This window comes from Charadrius vociferus, unplaced genomic scaffold (genome assembly GCF_000708025.1).
Source record: "Charadrius vociferus isolate BGI_N301 unplaced genomic scaffold, ASM70802v2 scaffold325, whole genome shotgun sequence".
NCBI lineage: Eukaryota > Metazoa > Chordata > Aves > Charadriiformes > Charadriidae > Charadrius > Charadrius vociferus.
Window position 1 is genome coordinate 3,280,571 of NW_009648526.1, and position 27,952 is coordinate 3,308,522.

The 27,952-nt window shown below is 39.9% G+C and overlaps 1 protein-coding gene across 2 annotated transcripts; it reads left to right on the top strand.

The window, feature by feature from the left end:
- Positions 1-764: 764 nt before the first annotated feature.
- AQP9 (aquaporin 9) lies at positions 765-27,847 on the top strand. 2 transcript variants are annotated; one of them, XM_009885744.1, is made up of 7 exons: positions 765-1,087; positions 1,180-1,238; positions 13,868-13,994; positions 17,601-17,738; positions 20,357-20,475; positions 22,104-22,321; positions 27,482-27,847. In XM_009885744.1, the coding sequence occupies exons 2-7, from the start codon at positions 1,236-1,238 to the stop codon at positions 27,642-27,644; spliced, it is 768 nt and encodes a 255-aa protein (XP_009884046.1). In that variant the 5' UTR covers positions 765-1,087; positions 1,180-1,235; the 3' UTR covers positions 27,645-27,847. The 2 variants fall into 2 exon arrangements, with proteins under 2 accessions (XP_009884046.1, XP_009884045.1); XM_009885743.1 differs by lacking the exon at positions 1,180-1,238 and having other exon boundaries at positions 963-1,087; positions 27,482-27,753.
- The last annotated feature ends 105 nt before the right edge of the window (positions 27,848-27,952 follow it).

The window sequence follows — 27,952 nt, forward strand, 5'->3', positions numbered from 1 at the left end:
CATCTGATAAAACCATTCAAGATGCTTAAGAGATTAAGAGTGTAATATTTTTCCCCAGGTGGCCCAATTCTTTCAGCTATTCAGCAACTTCATGTCTTAAGACCACGGAAAATAATATTATAATGCTTTGTATTGTAGCATCTATGCCCTTTTAAGCTAAACATATTGGAGACGTATAGTCTCCGAGTGCCTCACTTGCCCATACTGCATTATAGGGAGCCACTGGACCAAAGCAGATTTCATTAAATGTTTCTAATTTATTCTGCCTCATTGCTCTTTTGTAAACAGGGTGTGTCACTAGAGAGCAGGGCATTTAGTCCAAAAAGAGTACTCTGAGTGAATACACAAATTCAACACACTACCAAGGTAAGATTCCTCATTAGCCACTGCAATCCCTCAGAAGGGACAAGATAGGAGCTTTTGTTTACAGAGCACAGCATTCTCACAAGCATTCACTCTCTTTAACAACCTCCCCTTGAAAAGTTTTTGGACAGCCAATAGTAGCATGGTTTAAAACCCAGTCTAGGTCAGAGAGAAATTTTCTACCATATTTTGGTTCCTTGCTTTGTGGTTTTTCTTTTTGTCTTTCTTTTTGGTGAGGAACAAAATTTTATTCATTTTTACCAGAAGAAAAAAAAAAACAACAAAACAAGAAACATAGCAGGAAAGGTAATGATTAATCCATTCTGAAAGAAAAAAAAAAGAAGAGTTCTGATTGTGAACTTACTGGTGTTATCTAACCCAGTATAAATAGAAGTGTACTCAGAGAAGGCGCAGGATTGAAAACTCATGATGAATTGTTAGGGCATGTTGAATTGGTTCTGTCAATGCCTGCAGTCAGATGATTTCACTGGCTGTACAAGATGAAATCTCATATTTCAATGTATAAGTAAAAGTGTCAAAGTTCAGCTGAAGCAGGGACGAATCCAGAACAAATTTTGCGTGTATTTGTAACTAGGGCACCAGAGCAATAGAGGAAGCCAAAATGAGCCGGAAAAGCAAAAGGAGTTTAAAGGAGAAATTTGCCTTGAAGAACAGCTTGGTTAAAGAAGCCCTCTCAGAATTCCTGGGAACTTTTATATTGATAGTAAGTGTCAGCTGCTTTCCTTTCTTCCTACTAATCTAATGTTGGACAGTGTTTGTAAGGGGACACGTATACTTTTTCTTGTACTGTACCAGCGGCGTGGTTACTGCCTGACAAACATTGTACAGCCTTGAATGAATTGCTTCTATTTATGGTAAGTTTGTAATTCCTTTCTTCACCTGATGTAGTTATCACTGGCTATTAAAAACAGATAGCTTTATATATTACAATTGTCTGATAAGCATTTGATTTCATACAGGAGCAGAATTTCAGTGAACTGCCACATTCTGAAAAATCCAGATACGCTCAATGAATGTTAATAATACTCTTGCTCTTGTTTTTAAAAAGACTTCAGCAGTTTATTCTACTTTCACTTCTATGCACAACTTCCATTTGCTTTAACAAACATACTGTATTGCACAATAGGAGAATTTTAGCTGAGTTCTTTTCCTGTGCAATATAGAAATTTAGCTGTGTGATTTGTTGTGAATTTACTGGCATTTGCATTGCTGAACCTTCCAAGATTTTGTAAGTTAACTATTTTTTGTTTTGTTTTTAACTGTACTACATGAATTACACAGTTGCTTGGTCCTGTAGTGCTGCTACAATTTTAGGTAAATACCAAAACTCCCCATCTTCATATCCCCAGATTTTTATTTATTTTTTTTTTTTACTTAATTTCTTTCTCAATTTTTCTGTGCATGTTGCACTGAGACACAGAGCTGTTTGGTGATTTACCGGGGTAGAGAGCAGGCTCAGTAGCAGAGCTGGAAGTCAAGCAGCTACAGTATTTATGCCAAACTCTTTCTTCCTCCTTTTAGTCCGAACAAGCAAGTCTTGCTTATTGCTGAATATTTCATCATAGTGAAAGGACAGAAAAAGATAAGGAGCAGGCATAGTACTGACGTAGTATATTTTCTAACTGTAACTATATCAGCTAAATTTCAAGTAAGTCATCTAAAAATTCCAGTAGCTCATAAAATATATAAAAATAATGGTCTTTACTACACTTCAGCCAACTGAAGTGCACAGGCACTAAAGTAACATTATTCTCAAATTTAATACCATCCATAAGACATTATTACAGTAAGGAGCATATTTCGAAGCAAGGAGCACAAAGCACTTTACAAACATTAATGAATTAAGTGTCACAACACCCTGGTAAGGAGGGGAAATGTCATTATCTTCATTTTATATATTAGCAAACCTGATTACAGCAGACTGCACAGGAAGCCTGTGGCAGAGCTCTGAATGTAACCCAGGTCACCTGACTTCCAGTACTCTGTCCTCGCCACAAGATCATCCTCCTCTTCCCATTAATACAATTAAGCAAGTGAAGAAAACATATTAAAGTGCAGATTAGACCACAAATGCTATTATTTAATGTCCTGCTACACGAGACTAGAAGGAAATGCAAACCCAGAGCCCATTTTCTGGTATATTTACCATATGAATACAGTAGAAAATGAAGCTATAAAATTGTCGTTGTTAATCTGAGTTTCTCAATTCTATTTTACCCTTTCTTGTTTCAACCTTGACTAAAGCAGAGAAGAGCCTCGCATGGATTAAACCAAAGCTTTCTCAGTGCTTGGATACCTCAACTTGTGTTTAAACTGCGCAAGTTAGTGGCAGTACAAAGCATTTGTTGTGAAGAAACTGACTTTTCTGCTGTTGTTTATTGCTATAGCTTTTAGGCTCAGTCAGCTAAGTAAGTAGTTTCTCTTTAAGAACAGATAAATATTAAACCCTTAACTTAAACTGGAGCTAATTAAAGGGGCACCCTGGTAAGTCATAGGGCAGAAATCCTTGAAAAGCAGACACCATGTATGCAAAAGAAGTGATAGCTTTCTTCCACCATCGCATTACTATGTCTTAATCCTGTTAGAAAGTGAAAGTGAGACAAGAGGTCACAGCCTACAGCACAGTTGATTCAGTTCTTTGCTGAAAGCCATTTCATGTCACTGGGATGGGTTTTACAGCCTGTGGGGAGCACTTGTACCAGGGAGAAAGACAGGGACCAACCCTTCTGTTACCCATAGGCTCTGTCTGGAAGTCAATGCTAACTGGCTGTACCTAAACCTGCACCGACATTAGCCAGGTGAAATTCTGTCCCCCTAAATCACCTTTTTTTTTTTTTTTTTTTAAATGGAGAACAACATCACAGACCACATATTATTAAGAGCTTACACTACCATCTTTAATAAGTCTCAAGCCTTGCAACATTATTTTCCAAATTGGAAAATGTACAAACTGTAAGATTAATTTCAGGACATCTAGAAAATGAAATCACTCATCAGACAAAACCCAAGCCTTCACCTGGGGGTGAGGAGGGCTCTGCCTGCAATGGTGAACAGATTTGAGACAACAAGCCTTGAGAAAGTCACTGAGTGTACAGTTTGGATAACATCTCTTGGTCGTCCCTACTTAATATGCTGTGGTTTGCCTTGCAGCGCGGTCTCAGAGCACGTAAACTGAATTCTTTTCAGATGAAACTAAAGTGGAAGGTGAGCTCCAGAATCACAGCAAATGTGCAGACCATCAATGAATGCTCAGTGCTGTGGATCAGACTGGCAATACTCCTAAGTAATCCCTCCTGAGATGTCCATGGTCAGGTTCTCTGAACCAGCTGCTTGCCCTCCATGACTCGACAATACAGGCGTAGCCTGTGTCAGACTCTCTCCCTGCATGTCAAAGCACCTGATTTCAACCTTTGAAGGTTCAGTGAGAAACATTAAACTCTAGGAGCCTGGAAGTGCCCTGCTGTATAGGCAGATCCAATGGCATACAGAGCAGCTGCCGTTACCGCCTGTCTGAGTTATCCTGCTGGTCATTAGGCTATTTTACTCTTAGACCTATTCTGCTGAGGCAACCAGTATTTCTTTCAGTATCAAGCCTTGAATTATCCCCAAGGCATAGTACAGCTTCTCTTGTTCTCTGGAACAAGAAGTGGGGCAGAAAACCCCAAATGTGCAGTCCACAACCAAATGCAAATCGCATGTGGTTGTGGTTACGCTGAGCTTTTGGTTACTGTCTTGACCTATATCGTATTCACTATATGAAGTTCCATCAAGCTGAGAAAATGTTGCACTTCACCCCTTATGTGATTTCTATAAAACAAGTGGAGTGATGCAGTTTTGAAGTAACTAAGTTACATTTGCAGGACAGGCAATGAGGAGCATGCATTATGCTGGGTACTTACATTTGCAGACTATTTGTAAACTCCTGCCCATTTCTTGCATTTACTTTGGTGCTGTCACATGGTAACCCCCCAGCCTGCAAAGTTTAACTGTGCCATTTGTAATTTAGAATAAATAGTCACAAAAAACACAATCTACCCACAAAGTTTGCAATGAACCTTTGAAAAGGATACAACTGTTTCCTAGGAAATGGGTACTGAGTGATGTGGGTTTCACACAGTGTTTGGAACCAACTTGTGGGACTGGTCCCTCCAGCCTACACCCATGCAACAGGTCGCTGAGGTGGCAGGACACCCGTCCGTTTGTACCACGATGGCTGAGAGGCCAGTGCACACACATTTCCCAGCCTCTGACACAGCCTCAGCCTTCTGTAGCCGGGGCTGCCTCTGAGGCCTCCCTTGAGAAAGAGCTCTATGGAGAGGTTTTTTGTTTTCCTTGTTCAGTACATCTCCTCTTGGGGCTCCCGCAGGCTACTCTGGGGGACAACATCTGGGTGCCAGCACAAGAGTCAAGAAGCCACGATGCATCAGATAGATGGTTTATGTGACTTTTCAGTGAGTCTGTCAGGAACTCACCTATCCAACTGCCTCTCTGCTTTTAATCATGCCTCTCTTCATATTTCCCCTTTAGAACTTGGCTGCATTGCTCTCAGACAAGATGGGATTTACTCTGGCTTACGCCATTAAGTATATCTAAATTGGAACAGTTCCAAAAAGAGAAGCCAAATGGGCCATGTGGCTTGCTTTACCGGCTACCGATCACCTAATGTAGTTTGTGTTTCAATTTCACTCTCAAGAGTGTCTTACTAAACAGCTTCCCAGAAAGGAGCTGCACAGGAGCCAGTATCTCCTGAGTCCAGAGCAGCGTACACTTCCTTGCTGAAACAGAGTACAGCCTTCAATTTAGCATATAAAGACAAGTGGGTAGGATATATATTCCTATCCCAAAGCTTAGGCTCCAACTGGAGGTGGGGAGCCTCTTGCAAAACGCCCACTGAAGCAAATGTTTGTGTGCACGTAGAGGATGCGGTGTACGAGCATGAATTGAATGCAGACACCCCATGCTGCAAACAGTCCAATTAATGAGAAGGAAGGCTATTGATCTTTCGCACATCAAAATCTTTTTGCCTTTTCATATGCTTACCAATTCATTGTGTAAGTTATCACTCCTGCTTTGTTGCAGAGTTTAGTCTTGCCTGAAAAATCTTTAAGTATGACATTCCATGGATTTGCTCAGTCCAGAAGATTAAATTTTAAACATTTTTTTCCATATCTTTCTTCTCGTGGCCCTATATTTCAGTGCATGTTAATTACAATACTGTACAGTAATATATATTCCTTATTCCAAACATGCATTAGAATCCTCGTTACATGATGTTATTACTGGAAAGCAAATGCAGCTTTGATCATTTACTCCTTAAATAAGTGTTTAGTATTTAATACAAATTACTACATAGAAATTTTAAACAAATATAAATTCCATGTTCTAAATTTTTGTGGAAGGCAGACTCTTTCTTTGGATAGAATGAAATTGCTTACAGCAAGTTTTCTTTACAGTAGAAAATTAAATAGCAGCGGCTTCTAACAGCTACCTTGTTTGCGATCAGCAATGGTTTTCCTGGAGTACAGAATGTTGTATAATTAGCTCTTAGACAGTGAACTTAAGTTTGTCAAAGCTAGATAGAAAGGGTTATTAAAACATTTCTAACTGGTATTTTGATACGTCAGCTCTACAGCTTTTTAAATATTATATAATGCTACAAATACTATGGGCCTTAGCAATGTTTGCACTCTGAAAAGCAGCTCTCGTGTCACAGCGATCCATACCTGAGGGTCTCTAGCAGCAATATTATAGTACAACCAATAAACAATAGAAATCACTCAAGAATCCAGTGTCATAGAACTTAATCCTGCCCTTCTAGGCCAGACCCACTCATTTTATGGGAATAAGATGCTTCCTCTCCCTGTCATCACCAACTCAGTGTCCTTACTGTTTCTGCAAATGTACCAGCTGCATATATTTGATGGCATGAAATTTTGCTAATGATTCTGTTGAAAACGTGCAAACTCTTCCTCTTCGTTGCAACTGTATTAAATCAGCATTGCAAACAGAAGTCAAAGTGGTAACAAAGGCCTTTACTTGTGCTGAGGTTAGGGAGGTGTTCTTGCACACTGGTATTATTTCTATAATCTACTTTTATCAGAATCAATTAACTTTTTTTTTTCTAGACAATGCTTCTGTTTCCCTGAAGTTACTCTTTAAGTCAGCTGAATAGTTAGCAGTGTGAAAGAACCAAAAGGAAGGTTACCTAACTGTTCTTTTACCCTTAAATGTTTATTACAGCAAATAATTCTGAAAAGTCACAGGAAATCTTTCGTTTTCAATACAAACTTACATTTTCCAGTATATGACATTTTAAACTTCCAGGTGACTCAGATGTTCTGTGTTGCATGAAAGTTCTAGAAAAGAATTATCTTCATCTCTGCAACATCAGCCCCAACAAATAGCTCTGCTCTCATTGTTTAACCAAGAGGTTCCAGTAAGTTGAACTTAATTTTCCAAGACCTTTTTCTGTAGATGCACTTTTTTCCAGAAATTTTGCATCTATAGGACTGAAGTGTAGGTGCTCTCAGAAAACTTGCATCCTTCCGACATTCAACTGTGAGTGCAAAACTTGAATTTATGTTTTACAGACACAGATTTACAGGCTGGTTTTTCAAAAGTTTCGCCAAATGAAAAAAGGTAATAAAAGTAATAACTTTTTAAAACTGTCATAAACAGCTGGAGAACAGCATAAAAGATAATAAATGCACTTCGTGCAATACGGTGAGTTTATATCTTTGTGATCTCAACACTTCAATAAACCATTCTGGCTAAAAGCAAATGCTCTCCAAGTGAGCTCTCCAACCCATGGTCTCATCTAAAGGCAAACTCGACTCAGTTGCCCTAACCCATTCCTCAAAGGTTTCTTTAGTATTAAAAGCATTCTGCTTTTTTCTATTTTTTTCCAACAAAAAACAGCTTAGGAAGAGAACATACTATGGCTTTGGTTAGTCATAACTGTGCACCTCCAAACCATGAGGGCACAACAAAGATCCAGCCACCCTGTTTCTGCACCCAAAGGAAAGAGTAAAAGAAAAGATACGCGTACCCTTATACTCCTGAAAGAGGACAGAAAACCTCCTTTCTCAGAAACTGCAATGCCAGCTCCTGCGCTCTCTCTAAATGGTACAATGCCCCGAGCACCATCACAGTTAAGAGTTTAGAGAGATTTTAATCTTTTCAGTTGGTGTAGGAAGCAAAGCAGAGAAGCACTTCTCAGCTCAAGAATAAAAGAGTAACGTGGGAAGGAAGCAGCACCTGAATAGGCTCCTTTTCCCCTCAAGAAGCTACTAGGTAAGATTGCCCAACCTTTTCTTCCTAGCCTCTTTGCAAGGGGCCATGTTTCACTCCTGAAAGTTTGTGTCTGAATATGAAATGTTTCATTTCCTTTCTCTTTTGAATTTCTAAAACTTAGAAAGAAAATAAATATAATCTTCACTGAAACTGACTCAAGCCAGTTGCCTTATATAGTTCAGGAAAGAAAAGCATTTTAGCATTTCAGGATGAAGAGTGAGATATTAATCATAATAAAATATGAGAGAATGCAGACCTTTGCATTCTCTCTAGGTGATTTCAAGCTTTTATTTGTCTCCTATTGCATGTGTAAAAGCAATAATAAAAATTTAAAAGCATCGGTTTATATAACACAGCGTAGTCTGTCCCTCAATATTTTCACTGTATTTTTTCCCACGGAGCAATTTGAACCAGATCTTTATATGTTTTAAAAGCTTTTTATACACAATCCATCCAAAGCCTTATTAAATTTACATTCATGTCTCCAAGTAGTAATGCTTTCTGTCATTAAAAAATGGTTTCAAAATGGCAATAATTTTAAGTCTATACTATTTAATTAACTAAATCATAAGGGTTGGGTTGTTGGTTTTTTGGGTTTTTTTGTTTTGTTTTTTTTTTCAAACCCTTATTTTATTAGATAGCAAGCCTGAAAAAAATACAGGGAAATCCATTTGAACCCAAGAGGATATTGGTTGTGTCCCAGGAGATCATCAGGAGAACGGATATAGCGATTTTTCATTACTCCAAGTTTGATTAAATCGTAATGTACAGAAATCCTCCCCACCCCCACCAAAATACTTAATTAATGATAAAATAAGAGCCATGTGCTTTTAAAGTATTTAAAAATGACTTGACTGGTAAGCTGTATTTTTATCTCACCTTAAAAACTGTAAGTACTATCTGATTTAACAAAACATAGTAAAAATTAAACATAAAATTAGATGCAGATTGCTCCTTCCTGGAAGAATAGGGGTTTCCTGCAACTTGCTAATGCCCTGATTTTTAGTAGATCTAACATTTCTCTATTATTGTTGTTGCTAGCGTTACCATCCCTATTGAAAGAATGTTTAGGACCCCACAGTCTGAATTAAAACTATACATAACACACAAACAGCAAAAACATCACTCTGTATGGAAAGAGTTTCTAATCCATTATTAAGCACCTTATTATGAAATGCAAAAGATAAATTCTTACACAGACTTGCTTTGTAAATAGAGAGATTGGAAATGAAAGCAAGTTCTAAAATATCCTCCAAATTAAAGACCTTTAGAAGGACACCATTAATTTAGTAATCAGCCTCCTATCTGAAAAGTTTATTTACTACTTTTATAAGCAACACGTAAACTAACTGTACATGGAAACATTAATGAGGGTCGGGAGGAACTGTACAAGACTGCTGTAAGCCACAAACAACCCTCTAACGTTTTCATGGGCAATTCTGATCAAAGAGATCCCTACCTGCAGCAAAGGGCAAATGCAACCACGTCTCCCAACCCCAAAGGACTCCCTGACTCTTTGCACCCATATCGCTGCTTTTAAGGGCCTAAATATGCAGTGCTAAGTCTGGCTGCTTGGAGAAGTCATGGAGGTTTCCCTAAGAAGTGACATACCAGGGCTTGCTCTCATGTCCTTGAGTGTCCAAGCAACATCGCTCTGCTTCCTCAGACTCAGAACAGTACCTTTAGGATAGCAGGAGGACACTCACCGCAAGCACACAGCTTGAGCCTAACATGCTGCAGTGCCCTGCAGAGCCTGTCCCCTTCACCGCACTGCGCAGGAACAGACAGGCGCGTGCGGCAGAATCCTGAGCAGTACTGCAGGTCCATCCAGTCTGGAAAAGGGGAGCAGACACATTGCAGGCCAGCAGGAAATGCCTGTCTGGGAACAGTAGGAGAACATAGGTGGGAGTGTGGTGTGGGAAAGGGGCAGGGCTGCTGCCATCCCTGAACAAAGGCATCCTTACAGAAAATTGTGAATTGGCGGAGGCATCCTTGGAGATTCTTCATAATTAGCTGTGGTTTTTTAAGTACAGTTCTGTCCTGGAAACTGACTAAAATACAAATTCTGAAATATTTTTCTAGCATTCCCTGATTGAAAGTGTACAGCTAATAATTAAAATACGGGGCTTTTGTGACTGCTGACTCTGTGTTCCTTGTAGCACACTGAATTCTTGTATTTACGTAGAGTATCACCAGTTGTGCGGACACCAAGGCTGTACCTCTGCCCGCAGGGACATCTGTGGTACCCCCTGTGGGTGTGTAACTCACGACAGCTTGGCAGCTGGTGATGTACAAGATACAACAAAACACACATCGTTGTCCCCACGCTGCTAAAAAGCTGGACATTTGGCTGCTTCTTTAATGTTACAGTAAAAGCGTATGACTATGAATGCATACTACCACTAGATCGTTTGATAAAAAGGGGCTTTTTTATATAAGCATTCTGCTTTAAGATCTCCAAAGCTTTATAGGCCATGTAGAAAAATAGATTCCCTAAAATTCTGGATTCAGATCTTGCAGGAAATCCTATTTACGTTGAAAAATGCTGTTACAAGCATTTGGAAAAATCCCCCAAAACAGCACAGATGGAGGCAAAATGATCTTTAGCCTCTCTGATGACTGGGATAGAGATAAAGTTCTGCAACCTTCAAGGGAGTAACAGGACATTATGCTCATTGGAGGCCAGTCGTTTTCCTTTCCTAACATTAGCCTTCTCACCCAAGACAAAGAGAAGGATCTAATGTCTATGAAGCAAGGTCTTTGGCAGAGAATGTGCAGACATCTATTCCACAGCCAAACATGTTATTTGTGACACTAATCTAGTTACTTTGTGAACAAAAAGTCAGTACTGAAGCTACTCCAGTAAATTTAAGCAGATCAGGCTATAGACAACTGTTAAGATGAAAACCTGGTAACGTAAAGTAAGATAAAGAGATCTGGCTATATTCTACCATAAATTAAACTCCCATCAGCTCTCTGTGCATCAATCAATGAGTTTGTGTGGGTGCAGCTGATGGCTGAGCTTGGCCTAGAAACTTAGAATATTTGGTTACAACTTGATGAGCTAGTTGGACTTAACTGAGCCAAGCAAAGATTCACAGGGTATTAAATTGCTAGTCGTGTAATTACATGATTAGGTGACAGTTTCCAGATATGTTACCATAGCTAGAGTAGGTATGAGAAAATATTTTCTCTCCTTCTTAAAATGACAGCAGATAGACAAAATATTACCATGACATGGTTCAGATTTGCAGGTTCAGTTCCCAGCTTCCCCATCCCAGAATGGGCACACACTGACTGTGCCTGCAGCAGTGTTCATTCATCGTACATGAGCAGGCAGTCATTTACCAAATCCGCTGAGCAAGAACCCAGTGCAGCTGTGTTCAAGCTGGCTTCTATGCCTTCCTGTTTGTAGATTCAGTTTTCTGAGGCTGGTTAGCACAAAAACGGAGCATCTGGGGTTGCATATTTCCCTATGACGTGCAGAGCAGAAGCTATTATGCAAGAGGACTACTCAGCTGTTTCTGTATGATTCTTCTCAGTTCTGGTAATCAGGGAAGGGAGGCCACAGCCTCCCTCTGTTATTTCCTTCCGTCTTCTTGTGAATTTGTAGTTAATATACACAGATGTGGTTACTGTCCCTTACCCTTTTCTATACCAATCTCCCCAACCCCTGTTCTTTTTTTGTCCTCCTTACAGAAAGAAGTAATGTTTTCAAAAGAATGCCCTTTTCTTTGAGTCTGCAAAACTTTGTCTATGCCATTTCAGAACGCAAGTGCATGCTAACCGCTTGCCTGAGTGCAAAGTGCACCCCAGTGTTCACAGGGCCCCAGACCAGCCTACTGAGCTTGCTCCATATCTGAGCCGTATCTTTCACCGAAGCTTGCTTGGTGCGATTTCTGGAATGCTCTCTTTGAGAAGTCTGGAAAATGAAGGCTAGAGCATGCCGATTCCACTGCCTCTAGACTTGTGCCCTAATCTCAAACTTTATAAATTCCATCATACCCATTCTTACGATATTAAACTCATAAATATTTGATGAGTAGAATTGTCTCATATGAAGGTTTTAAAAAAAACCATGTCATTTCAGCTGCAAACAATGGAAATGTATTTTGTTTTGGGTTTATATCTGTATGTGCGTTTGTGCTTACCATTTGAACTGCTAGGTATGTGATACTAATAGCAATGAGGGAATGCCTAACTTAAGCGCATGTCATGCATTGCACAGCAGACGACTGCAGCTTGGAATACGTCTCGTAACTTTCAATTATACAGTCCAATAAACTACTGCTATCTAACACCACCCTACCCTTACCTAACCTGACAGCTGTAACCCTTTGGCACCAGACAGTGTTTTGTTTGCTTGCATGATTATAACCTCAAGGCAAGAACCACACCTGGGTATATGACACAGGCTCGGGGCACTCTTACAACAGGAACTCCATCTGCATCACAAAGTTGGTTAAGAGCATAATTTTATTGAGTTTTTCTGTCACATTTTGGTGTTAGTTAAAACCCTTGGGGAAATAATGGAAGCAAAAGTATAATTTGGCCTGTTTAAATTGCATCTATTCTGTCAGGACTTGCTTGTTAAACTTCAGTCACCAAATCCTTTTGGTACAGTCTATTTCTAAGGCAGGAGAGATTTTCCCATTACATTGAAGTTTCTGAATGCAACTGCCTTGCAACTGAAAATACATGTTTATAAAATAACCAAATTTTGTGTATTCAAATATGCTTAGCTAGGAAAAATATTTGCAATACAGTCATTGGTGACACACAGTAATGGCAGAACACTAAAGCAAAGCAAGGAGATTAACCAAAGCAACCGCATTGGCTGAGATGGAATGATTTTATAGGAAGGAAAAAAAAAATAAAATCAGATTCCCACGTACCATCAAAGGAGAAATATATATATTATTTATCCAATTTAACATCAAAGTAATTAAGGTTGCTCAAGATAAATCTAGTCACATCCCAGAAATGGTATGATTCAGATCACTTATGCTTGCAAAGAAGCAAAAGATTTCAGACTATAGATATTATTTCATATCTTCCGTAGAGTGTTATGTCCTTATTCAGCAAAGCACTGAGACATATATATTTTAAAAGGAGATTTTTTTTCACAGACACAAATTGATTTCTGGCAAAAATGGATCAGCTAGTTTACCTTAAACTAAAGCCCTTTTGTACCTCTGAAAGTATTTCCTACCCACTTTAATAGGACCTAAACCTTGCTTGTTTAGCATAAACAGGGCTCCTCTGCTGTTCCCTAGAACATACCCTGCAACATACCCAGCATTAGACATTAAAAGCCTTTTCAACTATCTTTCATAACTTTTATAGTAATTTTTTCATTACTTATAACAACAATCTGGAACTGAAAACTTACCACACAGAATTAATTCCTTCTTCAATTTCAGATGCAGAGATTTGTTGTAGACCTTGTGAGATCTTGTTTAGTCTCCAAGTTCTGATCCATATCACATCATTGTACTTGAAATCTGGTGGCTGGGGAGAGAGAGGTCCTTATTTGCAAACATGCTTCCTGATCCCAGGGCAGGGGAAAATAGCAAATGTTCATTGTCGCAAAGGCAACAATGGCACACATGCCACTAATCTCAAGTTCTAGCCTTGCTTCAATATTTAACAACATTTTCAGCTATACCTGGACAGCAGCAAGAATCACGGAATCGTCAGAGTTGGAAGGGACTTCTAGAGATCATCTAGTCCAACTCCCCTGCTAGCAGGATTGCCCAGAGCACATTACTCAGGCCTGCATCCAGGCGGGTCTTGAAAATCTCCAGAGAAGGGGACTCCCCAACCTCCCTGAGCAGCCTGTGCCACTGCTCTGTCACCCAAACTGTAAAGAAGTTTTTCTTGTGTTTGAATGGAACTTCCTATGTTCCAGCTTGTGCCTGTTGCCCCTCATCCTGTCACTGGGAACCACTGAAAAGAGTCTGGCTCCATTCTCCTTCAATCCACCCTTTAGATACTTATAAGCAATAATAAGGTCTCCCCTCGGCCTTTTCTTCTCCGCTAAAGAGTCCCAGCTCTCTCAGCCTTTCCTCATAAAGGAGATGCTCCAATCCCTCAATCATCTTTGTTGCTCTACGCAACAGGATTCCAAGCTAACCAATAACATTTGACAGACACGCTCATGGTTTTATGTTTCTCTCTTAAAATACAGGCACTTGGATGTGGGTGTGTGGGACAGGCTGTCCTTAGCCGAGGAGCCCATGGTGGGCCCATGACAGTATCAGTTGGATTTGCAATGGCAGTCACCATAGCAGTGTATGTGTCTGGGGGGGTTTCTGGTAAGTGACTTTTTTTTTTTTTCTTATACAGCATTTATTGCCACAAGTTTAAGGCTACTTTATCAAATTGCTTCAATTTCATGATGTAAACAATTATGTATCTAGCAATAACAAGCACCATTACAGCAGAGTCTGCATCAGAGTTTCACTAGTAAAGCTTTTGTTCGGTTCCTTCTATTCTTTGCATTTGACAAATTCTTCCACCAAACTCTGATCTGAACTACTGTGTGCAAACCATGGCAGACTTCTGGCCTTTATGGAAAGTGGTCTGTGCAAACCAGAAATCTGTTTGCTCTTGCTTTGGAAGATTCCGTCAATAGAGATGATCCTGGACAGCATAGGCACTGTGTTTAAGGAAATAACCATGAAAAGCTTTCAGAATGCAGCAGTCACCAGCTACAATGGTTGCCAAGTAGGTAGAAGGCAGAATGACCCCCTAATGGGTTTAACGAGCAGGGTTCACCTTACAGAGTCCAATCCATCTCTCCATGTCCTATGACAGGCAGTAGCAAGTCTGCTTCTGTCTGTTTCCTTATTCGCAGAAGATCACAGAAAGCAGAAACAGCAAAAAGATTCAGTATAGAGATACATTCTGATACAGTGTCAATGTACCATTGGCCCTTTGTTTCTGCTGTAACATTTCCTTACTATATATTGGTCAGGAATCTCTCTTTTGTCTGTAGCTGGGCTAACTAGTCAGTGTCTTCATGTGCCATGTTGGATGGTGCTTTTTCTCCTATTTCCACTATTGAGTTTGGCCAAATTAATATCAGGAACATTAACATAATCACTTTTTAACATTTAAATTCCGTTAAAATAGAAAATGATGGGTTGTAATAATATGCAGTGTTCTGTATTATAATGCACAATACTCCATGTTGCATGTGGAGTTTATATTGCCCTCTTTAAGCAAATGGTGCCCCTGTACTCCAGTTCTCATAGAGGAATTTCTTACCATTCACAGAAATGGTAAAGTCGATCTGGACAGATACCTCTAGGTAAAACTAGGCCATTATAAATAGTCGCTGTAGCAGAGATTACTGGGGCCATTTCTCTTCTCTTTTACAAATTCTTTTACAGAGACACCATGCATGAGGAAGTTTCTAAGTTCACATTAGAAAATGCTCAAGGTACTGCAAAACAGGCACTCTTGTTACTGTCATTGAAACAGAGCAGAATGGTCCCCTAGTACCACGCAAAGTTAATTCAGCAGTACATTCCTATTATCTGAACAACTTTAATCTACAGCTCTCGGTTTACCTGTAGGCTGGTAAACTCCTCTAATGCAATATCATGAAAAAAAAAAAAAATCTCTAAAGGCACTAACCTGTCCTATATTTGCATCTTTAAGGGATATTCATCTCTATTATACAGAAGATTAAGAGTTCAATCCCAGCCGGGCAGAGCAGTTGCAGATGTTGCAGTATTGTGCTTCCTGTGTTTTTCCCATGACAAAAGATTCTGCATGCAGTGCATTTTCTTTGTGAAAGAATAGGAACAGATATTTCAGCAGGCTATGACTATCCAACATCTGATTACTAGCGGATGCTTTAGAATATCAGTTCCTGTAGAGAATTTGTTAGTGAATTCTGTGACTCTTTGGCCATGAAGTCTCACGTTGAAGTACTGCTAAAATATTTTGCATCAGTTCTTTATGAAATTCTGAATTCATGGTAACATAAAATACGTAGTCATCACACTTGGTGAATTTCAGCTCTTATCTAGGAAAATTCCCCTCTTTTCTTTTCCTCCATCTCATTTTCCTCAATGTCTAGGTAACTTCCCACCATTTTTTCCAACTTAACATTTCAAATAAACTCATGATTGTCATCACTGCAAGTACAAAAGAACGAGGAACACCCTTTCCAAAGCAGACCCTTTTTTTTTTTTTTTATTTTTTAACTAGGAAACTACCACTGGCGCAGGAACCAAGAATTTTTTAACTCCCCTATGCCAGCGTGAGAGCCTTCAACTAGACTTTTCCTTTCCAGATTTAATGTTAATCAGACATCTCTAATATTATTATGACTTGTCCTGCCATCATAATCACTCTATTATATACAGGTGGGGAACAATACCAAGTGTTGAAAGGAAAATGATTCATTCCAGCCAGAGTAAAGAACAAAAGACAAGACAACAATTTATCAACATTCACATGAAGGGCTCTTAAATAAGGTGCCATACATCTATTTGCTCTGTGCTGAAGAATTTGAAACACAGTGAGGAATTCAAAATTGATTCAAGACTGGTGCTACTAGGTCAGAGTTTTGGAAATGATACAAAGAAGGTTTTATCCAGCTTGTTATCTGTGTTTGTCAGTTCATTATGTATCAAAGGTGCCTGGACTTCATAAGATAATGACTCACTGACCTGAAGTGCAAGCAAACACAGAAACTGTACATAGAGGCCCTTTCTCCATGGCTAGCCTTTGACAGACAAAGGTCACGCTCTTTTAGTTATTTTATTAAGACAAAGGCCATTTTTTCTGATAACCACATGGGCTGAAATGAGACTTTACCTGGAAGGTAAGCAATGAATCTGCTATGTCCTTGCAAGACTTGGGTTTTACTGCACTTTTACTGTGGAGTACTGTTTCACCTGTTTATTTATTTGGCAATTTGCATTTCTTAAGTATCAACCACATATTTGTAAAAATCAAAGTTTTCCAAAAGTATTCAACACTTTTTTCCATGTTGATAAAAGATGTTGAGGGAAGTGATTAGCATGTGACATAATAATAAATATATTTTACAAACTAAAGTTGTCATAAAGAACTCAATGTTGCTGAAATCTTTTCCATGTGTGAGTTTAGGTGTAGCTACTCCTAAATACAAAGGAAGGAAATTCCCCAGGAAACACAACTCTGTTTCAGCACAGCTACTTTATCAGTTTCCTTATCGTGGACCTTTCTGGAGGGTGTAAGAACTTGATGAAAACGTGTGGTGAAGTGCTACACGCTGCTGTCCCCAGATCCCATGCGGGCATAGCTCACCCACAGTCAGCTTGAAGCCGGACAGCCCTAACATTATTTTATTTTCTGTTCCTAAAAACTGAGTTCCTAAGTAACCCCAGGCTGAAGACAGTGACATAAGCATGACTGAAATCCAGAGTACTCCATATCTGCCTCAAGATATATGATCAAGCCAGTAATAGTCCTTAATCTTAATACATGCTTGCTAAACTGAATGAATGTTCTGCTGCCCCAATCTCCCTAAAAAATAAAAAGTCAAAGCCTTGAGGAGAGAGAGAATATGTGCAGAATAATGGACCCTTCCATCACAACCTATAGGGCAAGTTTAGGCTTTTTCTAGAAAAGTTATCTATAGATGATTGCATACTGTGGGACAGCAGTCTGATAAATAGCACAGTCTGCAAACATCAAGAGGGAAGCTGGATCTTGGTGGATACTGGCTTTTTTCCCCTACCCCCTTCTAATTTCATCCAAGTTGTTTCAGTTTAATTACAGACAGCAGTTAATTGCAAAATAACATCTAGAAAAGGATGTACTAGTCTCATGCTCAGAAGCACTCACAGTTTTACAAATCCTTCACCTTCTCTCATGTATCTGTGTCATCCATATGACTTATTTTGTGATTTATTTTTCAGGTGGTCACATAAACCCAGCCGTTTCGTTAGCCATGTGCGTGACTGGAAGATTAAAATGGACCAAATTGCCAATTTACATATTAGCACAACTCCTAGGAGCATTTGTTGGAGCAGCGGCTGTCTTTGGGATTTATTATGGTGAGTACACCTTAGACACACTCACAGGACAAACTAGAGGTCAGGCAGTCTCTAAGGCCTCAATCTTTCAATGAATGCCAAGCAGGCAGAGGACTCTCTTCACACAGGGCTAATGACAGGACTGAAGCTAAAGCCATAAAGAGGAAAGGAAGAAGCATAAAGAATTTGAAGGAAAAAAAAAAAAAAGGCTTAAACATTCCAGTTATCCTACAACTTCTCTGAAACACTAATACTCCAGGAAATGTTCTGAAATTTAGAAAAATTATTCATGGGAAATCAGATACTCTGAGATCATGTATTTCTCAGTAAGGATTTTAAATTACTTAATAGCCAGGATATAGGGCTATTCATCTTCCAAGCAAATTAGAAACATTAAAGACCTGATCCAACTGCCTGTAGGCAAGTATCACCAACATCGTTCATTGAGGTTACAGGATATGAGATCAAGTCCCTCCTGACTAAACTTCAGACCACCCTAGAGAGGTAGCTCTCCAAGGCAATGAACTCCAGGTAGAATGATAAAGGGGTCATATATTAGAATGGAAAAAAGAAAAAAAAAAAAAAAGATTACTCCTATCCTTCAGGCATGTTTCTTTTACAGTGTGCCACAAAGGGAAAAAAATTTAGTAACAGACTTTCCGACTTGATGAATCCACTCAGTTGGATCAGTTGCTTCAATTGCCTACTCCAAAACTCTGCTCCTACTGTCCCAGCCCTCCAAAGCCTCTGTCATACAGCTACTATGTCTGCAGACAGTGCTGGGTCTAGGTGCAACAGAAAAAATGACAATGGAAATACCTATTGTATATCAGCTAGGTGCTCAGTACCAGCAGTAATCACAAGCAGAAAAAAATCTTTAGGAACTGTGGCTACTGTTTTGGAGGTTGGTGGGGTTTGGTTTTTTGGGTTTTGGGGCAGGAAAGAGAGGGGGGAGAGTTGATTGTTTGTTTTAAGGTTTGTGTTAGAATTTGGAAACTGTGGTATTCCAGAACAGGATTTCCACCTGAGTCAAAGTCCTCCTCAAACCAGACAGCCAGGATTAGGGCTGTGGCCGGAATGCAGCAGTACATCAACATGCACATGGGGTTAGGGCTGGATTTGCTGTACGCTGCCAAAGGGCAGCAGTAGAATAGGGAGCCAAGATAGGGAACTTAGGGCTAGAGTTAGAGACTTCTTCCTGTTACTCAGGAGTGCGGGATTTTCTCATATCCCTATCTCTGCTCAAGTATTTTGCCCTCCTTTCATTCTTATTAATTCCCAAACCTCTTCTGTACTTTTTTCCTTCCTGCAACTTGCAGGAGTGTCCTGTACTCATTGAGGTCCACTGAAAACTCACCGGTAGAAAAACAGACATAGGAGCTCAATATCTCCATCTTCCCCATAAACACATATCTGAGCTAGGTGCTATTGTTTTCAGCAACACCCGTGAAAGAGTGAGGGAATATACACGTTAGGCTGCTAAATATGAGGCCTTTCTAAAGGTGTACAAAGTAATTCACAGCTGAGAAATTTTTGTTTCCTTACTGGTTTTTTTTTTCCTAAGAGCTAAATGCAACAAAATAATGGGACACTGCAATTGAGAGCCTGACCAAAGTCAACAACTAAATATTCTCTACATCCACATTGTGGCCTTAAGAAAGTTATTAAAAACAGGGGCAAGAAGAAATAGATTTGTCTGCTAGCTTCAGAAGCACCTAACCATCCTCACTGTGACTTTCACAGGAGTCAGAGACCTGTTTCTTTACTCATAGCTATCACTTCATCACTGGATCCACTAGTGAAATACGGGCATGGTTATTCGTGTCTGTCTATGCAGATTTTTGAGTGTTTCACCTTAGTGTCTTCCTATGCAGATTTTTGAGTGTTTCATCTTAGTGACTTCCTATTTCTATCATTCAGGGCTTCTCAAGGCAGCAAATTAATCTGACACAGAAGTCATATTGTACTGTTTAAAATACGCTTTAAATATACTAACATAAATATACATGTACTTACAATATACATAAATCTTTACAATAGATTTAAAAATACACTAACTTAAATATACTAAGAACTGAAGTTTTGCGTCTAGCTTCTCCCTTCACATCTTGGATGACTAGCATAGCAGTTGGGTGGAAAGCCCAAGCAGAGTGAAAAATTCCAAATTCTTTAAAAGAGGAAGTCTCTTGGGAGAGTTTATTCCCAGAAGCAGTCATTGCACAACTGTCAAATGGAGTAGCAGTAATTCCTGGTGGCTGGGAATCCACAGCAGTACAATCAGGATGCTATGCATTTTTCAGGGCATTATGCCAAACATAGCACCTCTTACAGAATAATACAACTGTGTTCAGAATCAGAAAATGCTCCCTGGGACTGAGTTTGGAGCAATGAGCAGGGGAAAAAAACAGCCCCATTTTCAAAGCTGCAATAGGTAAAACAAGTACTTCAAGGCCCAGGAGGAGAGATGAGACAGGAGGGTATAATTAGTACATCACCTCAAACCCATTAACTATGCTCCCAGAAAAAAAGATCCGTTTCAGTTGAGAATGTGAAGTGCACAGACCTATCACATACATTCTAGTCCTAGAAAACCTAGTGTTTATGGAGAAGTGCAAATGGATAATGGCTGTTTTCTATAGATGCTTTTATGGAGTATAGTAATGGAACACTCGAAGTTACAGGACCTAACGCAACGGCACATATCTTTGCAACATATCCAGCTCCGTATCTGTCCCTCATAAATGGATTTGCAGATCAGGTAAGTGCACTTGCTGTCTTGATTCTACAACTAAATATACTGAAAACTGTAAAACTAAACAGTAAAAGAATACAGAGATCTCTAACCAGTATGATGAACCTCGCTGTTTTGGTCATACATCCCTGTGTAAAATAACAATGAGAACGCAATGCTGTTTGTGGGGGTACCATTGTAACCTTATTTTACAAGCAAGATAATTTCAAGTTGTTCTTTCCACATACATCATATTAATTGTTGCACTCTAAAAGTCTTTAATGCAATATATATAAGAGGTTTTCCCCAGCATAAATCAGTGTTTCTCCATAAATTTCAGCAGACCTATGTCCATTTACATCAAAATCCAGCCTGTTTTGTGGAGTTGTTATTCCTTAAGTAAGGCTTAAGCAGCCAGATTAACACACCTTGAACAACCGAGTTTTCTACTACCATAAACTCCAACTTCTCTTTGCAAATAGATTTGTAATATTTGTTATTTTTCATATGACTGAATCTGAAAAAATCTCCACTTCATTTCCAATCTGTATCCTCTAATCCCACTTATCCAACAGTGAAAAAATGAAGTTTCATATCTTCTATCTACTTCTAATCAATTTACCTGTCTTCTTCAGGCATATGTGAAATATATATACTACGTAAGTAAGCTATGAAAAACTAGGATTGCTGCAGCACAGGAATTCCTGACGTAAAGGACTTGAAGATTGTGAAATCTGGCTTCAAAAAGTCCAAACATTGTTTTGAAATTTTGTAAGACAGACAATTCTTTGGATCAGTCAACAGACTTTTCCATAAGATCTTTTTGCCCATGGATACTTTAAAATTAAAACCAGATGAAATAAAAATAGTTTTTAAACCCCTCAAACTTAAACTTCTTTAAATCAGTATAGAAACTGAATGTTTTGACATCACTGAAACTTTTGTCTGTTTTTCCCCCTAAGTTAATTATTAGCAAAATCGACATGCACAAAGCCTTTGATTTAAGCAGAGCAGCTCTTCTATCAAAGTAATTCCAAGAAAATTTCCTTCATCAGCTCAGTTAGCATATGCAATACAGAGTTCACATCACAGTTACACATGAAACCTTAATGTAGGTAATTCTTAATTTTTTGGCTGCTCAGGTTTGACTTTGTAGTCTTCACATTTTTTTTCCCTCCTGTTATTCAATACCTGGATGAAAAGGTGCATTTTTAGTCTAATTCATCAGCGTAAGCTACAGTCACATAAACCACTCTTATATCAATGTAACCAATTATATTGACACAGCAGAACTGCCAAAAATCAAGTAAATGGAACTATCGAATTGCTAGGAAAAAGTGTGGGAACAAAGCATCAGACCACACACAGGAGATGCTTTTTAAATCCTCTGTTCTTTCCACACCAGGTTGTTGCAGATTTGCAACAATATCCTCAGAACATTTCTTGTCTTTTTCTTACATCGCAGGTATCAAAACTTCTCATTACTGTGAAGTAGCGAGGCACTGGGTTCCAAATTTTGCTACTCTGTATAGTGGGATAAATCTGAATACCGGCTCTAAGCCACCACAATCCACAGAGCTGTCATGGCCCCTTTTTTCATTAGTGGAAGGAATCTGCACATACTTACTCAATATTCTTTTCTTTGCATTGGCCAGGTGATGTCAACAGCTGTTCTTCTTCTGGCTATATTTGCTATTTTTGACACCAGAAATAACAGCGTACCAAAGGGCCTGGAGCCAATTGCAGTAGGACTTCTTATAATTGTTCTTACTTGCTCCTTGGGAATGAACAGTGGTTGTGCCATGAACCCGGCCAGGGATCTGGGCCCAAGGCTCTTCACAGCCGTCGCAGGATGGGGGATGGAAGTATTCACGTAAGTATGCCTGGATATGCAGTAAAATGGTCTTGGCTAAAATTGCTTCCCAGGAAAGTAAGATCCTGATTCAACATGGTACCAAGTCATACTTTATATACATATAGGTAATTCTTTGCATACCAGAAGAAGCTATTCATGTACTTTAAGCCAGACATCCTCTAGAAACTGGGCTTTATAAAGGATTTCCTGCTTCTAGGCCAAATCAAACATGCATTATCTCTAATATCAATCATTGTTTCAAGCAGAACCTTCCCAAAATATTAGAGATTCTTAGAGGTCACTGAAAATATAAGAATGCTTTCTTCTCTTGTCCTGCAGCTTTCAGGAAAAAAAAAAGAAATCGTGAAAGAGCTAGGTGGGAATATTTATTAGGTGCTGTAAAAAACACGGACATATCAGATTGATTTAGCCTATTATTACTACTGAGTTATTGCAGAAATATACAACAATCTAAAAGTCTGACTTCCTGCCTGGGAGCAAAGGAGTGAATGAAAAAAAAGCTCCCTTAATTTTCCTACATTTCAGAGCACACTCTCAAATCCCTGGGCATGCGTGTGCACACACACACGTGCTCTTGGCTGGCCAAATGCACAGCTAATTAGTTGCACATCAAATCCACAGCTTACACATATCCAGTGTAAGAGGTACTCTGGGATATCCAAGTAAGAGTAATCTGTCATCAGGAGGCAGATCTTTTGGTTTATTTTTGTATAGTTTGTTTTTCCAGTTATTTACAAGTAGCAATCCCCAGAAGACCACTAGAGAGCTCTGGTTAATAAAGATTTCATTTAGCTACTTCACCAAATACAAATAAACTGTATTTATTTAGTGTGACTTCCATCTACACAAATCACGTGCCTTAGTAGAGGAGAGCAATAGCAAAGCTTTTCTTGTACAAAAACGCTAGGCCTGGCATAGAAGAAAGAGGCACACAGTCACACCATAGGCAGATCCAAAGCTCAGACGTAACACAGCTCTGGCAAGCCACCAGCAGGAGGTCAGCTCTCCAGCCCAGTCACCTCCAAACTTTTCCTTCCCAGTAGCCCTTACCACTGTACCATTAGACTGATTCTTTAAAACAGCAGCACACAGAGTGACATCCCACACCTAGGGTTGTCCTCTCTCATGCCTATTTAATTATAAGTAGTTGTCGACTATGGTGTTAATGATAGTGTCATGTGCTACAATCTGTAATATATTATGAACTTGGCTATTACATTGCAGAAAAAGTTTGGAAGCCTAGTGGTACTGTGGTCTAGTCACAGAATACCTGTGAACTCCCCTCATCTCCAAAAGTAAGGTCTTATATTTACATTTAAGAAATTGCAAGAAAACTCTGCATCTGTACCAATATGGGCTCTTCCCTAATTTAGTTGTAGGATTTATACACAGAGAGGAGAGGCACCCCCACTGCAAAGACCATACTAAGAAATTTTAAAATGAGAACATAAAAAAAGGAGATACGAGATCTCTGGTCATTGCCAGAATAAACTCACAGGAGTCTCAGGGATGTATAAGTTGAGAAAGAAGTCGTCTTCCCTGCCTTTGGTTAGAAGGCTACAGCTATAACCAAGTTCAAGGGAATGATGCAACAGGAATATATTCTCATCAATTTACAGCACAGATCCAGGAGGGACTTGGGAAGAACTTGAGCTTTCTTAGGTAGCTGGAAGCTTTGTATCAGTTACAGACCACAGGAGAAGTCTGAATGATTATAGCTGGGATCCTGAACCACCTGATGCTCTGCTGGCTTTATACATGTGTGAGAGACTTAAGTGATGCAGCAACAGCTAAACCTTGGATGTCTCAGCTTAACTGGAATTCACAACCTTGAGGCAGGAGCTTAAGGTCTCTAGTAAAAGGCATGGCCAGGAACTGGGACCTAAGCATGAAACCTCCACAGTGTCACAAGGGGAGTGCTGTACAAACCAAGCAATAGGAAACCCTGAAGAGACACTGAGCATTCATTGGAGTGAGGATGGAAGCATCTCACAGGGCAATCAAGTTGCTCCCTGTCCAGGTCAGCGCGCGTTTGGGTGCTGCCAAGCACCGCCAGGAAAGCCTTGCTTTGGAACAGATCAGCTAGAGAAGGGTGAAAGTCTCTACACCCTGCCTCCAAGGAAATGCTCTACACACCGAGATAATCGGTTCCCAGGGAGAAAATCCCCTCTACCCTTCTTTGTGCTTGCAGGTCCAGTAAATTCTGGCTTTATCAGATTCTCAGCATGGTGTTGTTTCCCAAGCCAATGCAACTGTATTTGTTTTGGTTAAAGGCTCCCATTACAAGCTCTTCTGACCCACTGCAGCTGGAAAGGGGTGTGGGGGTGTGCGTGTGCGAGTGTGTCTGTCCAGCACCCTATAAAAAGCACCATTTTGCACACAACAGGGGTAGCCAGCTCTGTGGCCTGCTCCTGCAAATTGCTCCTCAGCCTGTTGGGAGTAGGTGTCAGAGGTGGCAACTGTCCCCATCATTAGAGAGAACTGCTGACTTCAGAGACCTCAAAGTTTCCAGTGATTTGTCCCAAAACCACGGAGATAACCAGGAGTGTTTCTTAAGCATGTGCTTAATATTTTAATAAGCTTAAGAAAAGTTTTGTGTAGTGAGAAAACAGCCAAAGCTTTGAGTACAAATACCAGACTCCGGATTGGACAAGCACAGAGCATCAAAAGGCAATGAGAAATTGAGAAACAGCTCTACAGAACAGTATTTCGCAGCAGCGCGCGAAGCTAGCCACATAATCTTGCCCCCTCGGTTTATTGCGGGTCCTTTCGCACCCTCGCCGCGGCTGGGTCTAACGCTGACACCTCGTGGCCGCCCGCCCCGCCGGCGGCACCGGGCACAAGACGCCCGGACTAAACTAAACTAAACTGCATTTTGGGAAGGGTCATGAGACGCACCTCTTGGCTGCACAGGCATCTGGATGGGAAAGCGGCCTCTGAAATATTCTGCATTCTTCCCCGAGCAAAGGACAGTAGCCAGACACCTTCCACACTGCCAAATGCCTGAATTATCCCAGCATTTCTTATAGCAAACAGCATTATCTCACCATCCTGCAGCAGCTGCCTAGGTGAGAAATGTATTTGTGAGTCTAAAATGGGCCAAAGTTCCCAGTCCACGCGGCTTATACACTGTAGTTTCCTAGGAACTTTGACGAAAGCGGCCCCTGCCAGGCCTGTGCCCGCTCCCTCCTGCTCTGCCCAACAGCAAAACCACCTGATGATGACAAGGGCATGACTGGCTGTTTTCCTGCTAACTTGGCAGCAGAGCTGTAAGCTAGCGTATAAGGGAACTAAGGTTACTTCAGTGAAGCTATCTGGGCTTGTCACAAAGAGTTCTTGCTCCTCTGTCAATGAAGGAGGATTAAGTGTCATGGAAACTCGTAACTCAGCTGTGTCCTGATCTCATTTCAGCTTTGGCATCCCCCTCCGTAAAGACTCTACACCCATCATCTTAGCAGAGGGTGTCTAAAGCATGGCTGACAGCAGCTGCTGCAAATACAGGCCATGGTTTGGAGAAGGTCATGCAGGAGCCAACGAGGCACATGTCAGTTCATGGAACAAGCCAAGAGAGAAACCTGCCAAGAAACACCTTCCTTGCAGGCTCACATACACACACAGGCACACGCAGAGGAATACATGCAAGTACTTGGTATAGATTTTGTTGTTGCTGATTAATTCAATAAAACCTTAGTCTGTACTTGTTCCAGAAATTCAGGGGCTCAACAGACACTCACGATTCAACATCAAGCAGTTCTATAAACTGTTCAATAGAACACTATCAGGAGTTATTTTATATCCTCAGGGCAAAACCTAAATAATTCCAAAGGCAAAACATACACAACCAAGGCATTTCTGAACGAGGAGTAAGATCATCATCAATAGGGCAGCGTGAGATTAGCCCTGTTCTATTCTCGTGTTGTGACTTAACTGCAAGTTCACTTCTGCATAAATTTATACAACTGAGTGCTGAATAATTATCCTTACAGTTTAAAAATTCCCCTGGCAGCTTCCTGTAAAGTTCCTCTCAGATGAATTTGTCCCTTTGTAATTCTGGGAGAAAAAATGTTACTTCTCCATTTTCAATATGCATGAAATTGAGGTGGCTGGGTTTTCTCTGCAGACTCCCTTATTCAATTAATACAGCACGTTATCGAATCAAAACACCTTCATGCGCCAGTAGTACAGTTAAGAAAGTCTGTGCTCTGAAACCAGTACTCAGTAATTCACTGCCTAAATGTGGATGTCCAGGAAAGGGAAAGCAATTCTACATCCTGCATAAAGTTTGTTATTTATTGTTTTATACCTTTTAATGGTGGACTTGTTTCTTTAAAAATGTTCATAAATCTACACATTTAAAATTAAATCCTAGTAATTGTGCAAAGTAAATGTAAATATTTCAGTGGAGCCAATATGCCAGACTTTCTTGCTGAACACAGCAATCATAAGAAAGATTAAGTTTTAGGTGAACAAAACCTCTAAACACTTATTTACGTGTTACTGAAAGACCCCACATTTCAAACACAAAGATATTACATCATGAAATTTGAATCTTGACCACTCTAGTCAAGTATAATCCACTTTACAGCCACTGTGTTTTAGTACATTCCTTAAGGCAAATATACTCAAAAGCAAGTATAATCTATTATACTTGTCAAGAGGAACACCGTATATACTATTGCAGGCCTCAACCTGCAAGTCTCCATGCAGATGAGATAACCCATTTTTGCAACATATATTTGCATTAATCACTCCTGGAAACCTATTCATGAGCATCTGGCAACAGCATCAGTCAAGATTGCTGTGCAATAAATATGTCCCGGGTAACTTCATTGTAAGTCAATGAAACCCATTTTCCACAAGGGAGAAATTATCCCCTGCCCCCAAACCAGACACGCAGTAAAGAGGCCTTATTTTCTAAAGTGCAAGTACAGCACGTAGACCAACCTGCCTGGTGGTCATTACTTAGCTTTTCAGTCACAATACGAGCAGGACAGACAGGGGTGTCATCCATTTACAGACATGCGAGACAAAAATAGAAAGGTCTACAGTACAGTGAGCATCACACCACTGTATTTGTTCATTGCCAAACAAAAGGTAGGGTGTTCACTAGAGTGACAAACAACGATAATTCTTGGTCACTTTTTTTTTGTCTTACAGGGCTGGAAATAATTGGTGGTGGGTCCCTATAGTTGCACCTATGCTGGGAGGTGTACTTGGAGCAATGACCTATATTGTTTTTATTGAAATTCATCACTCAGATACTCAGCCAGGAGAAGAAAATGATGTGTATGATAAATACGAACTGACCAACATGGAGTAAGAAGTGAAGAATTTTCTCCGTCATTTTGTTGTGTAGTTTTTATGCAAATGATTGTTTGGACCATTTTATAAAACCTGTAAGCCTCAAGTAGAAATTCATATTTCAAAGCAGAAAATCTATATAGAACACAAGGTCAAAACTGACCTCTTTCCACAAAACATCGGGCTGATCACATTCAAAACTGGAAACTTGGGGACAGGAAGGGTAAATTTTTGTTCTTTTCATATGGCTTTCAGATCAAGTCATCTTCTAGGTTAAACTGTAGTGAGACAATGCACTGACCTGTTAATTCAACACATATGATCTTA

Coding starts and splice junctions, on each gene's coding strand:
- AQP9 (XM_009885743.1), top strand. CDS start 986: ATGAGCCGGAAAAGCAAAAGGAGTTTAAAGGAGAAATTTGCCTTGAAG. Junction 13,995..17,600: donor TGTGTCTGGGGGGGTTTCTG/GTAAGTGACTTT, acceptor TTTATTTTTCAG/GTGGTCACATAAACCCAGCC. Junction 17,739..20,356: donor TGTCTTTGGGATTTATTATG/GTGAGTACACCT, acceptor TGTTTTCTATAG/ATGCTTTTATGGAGTATAGT.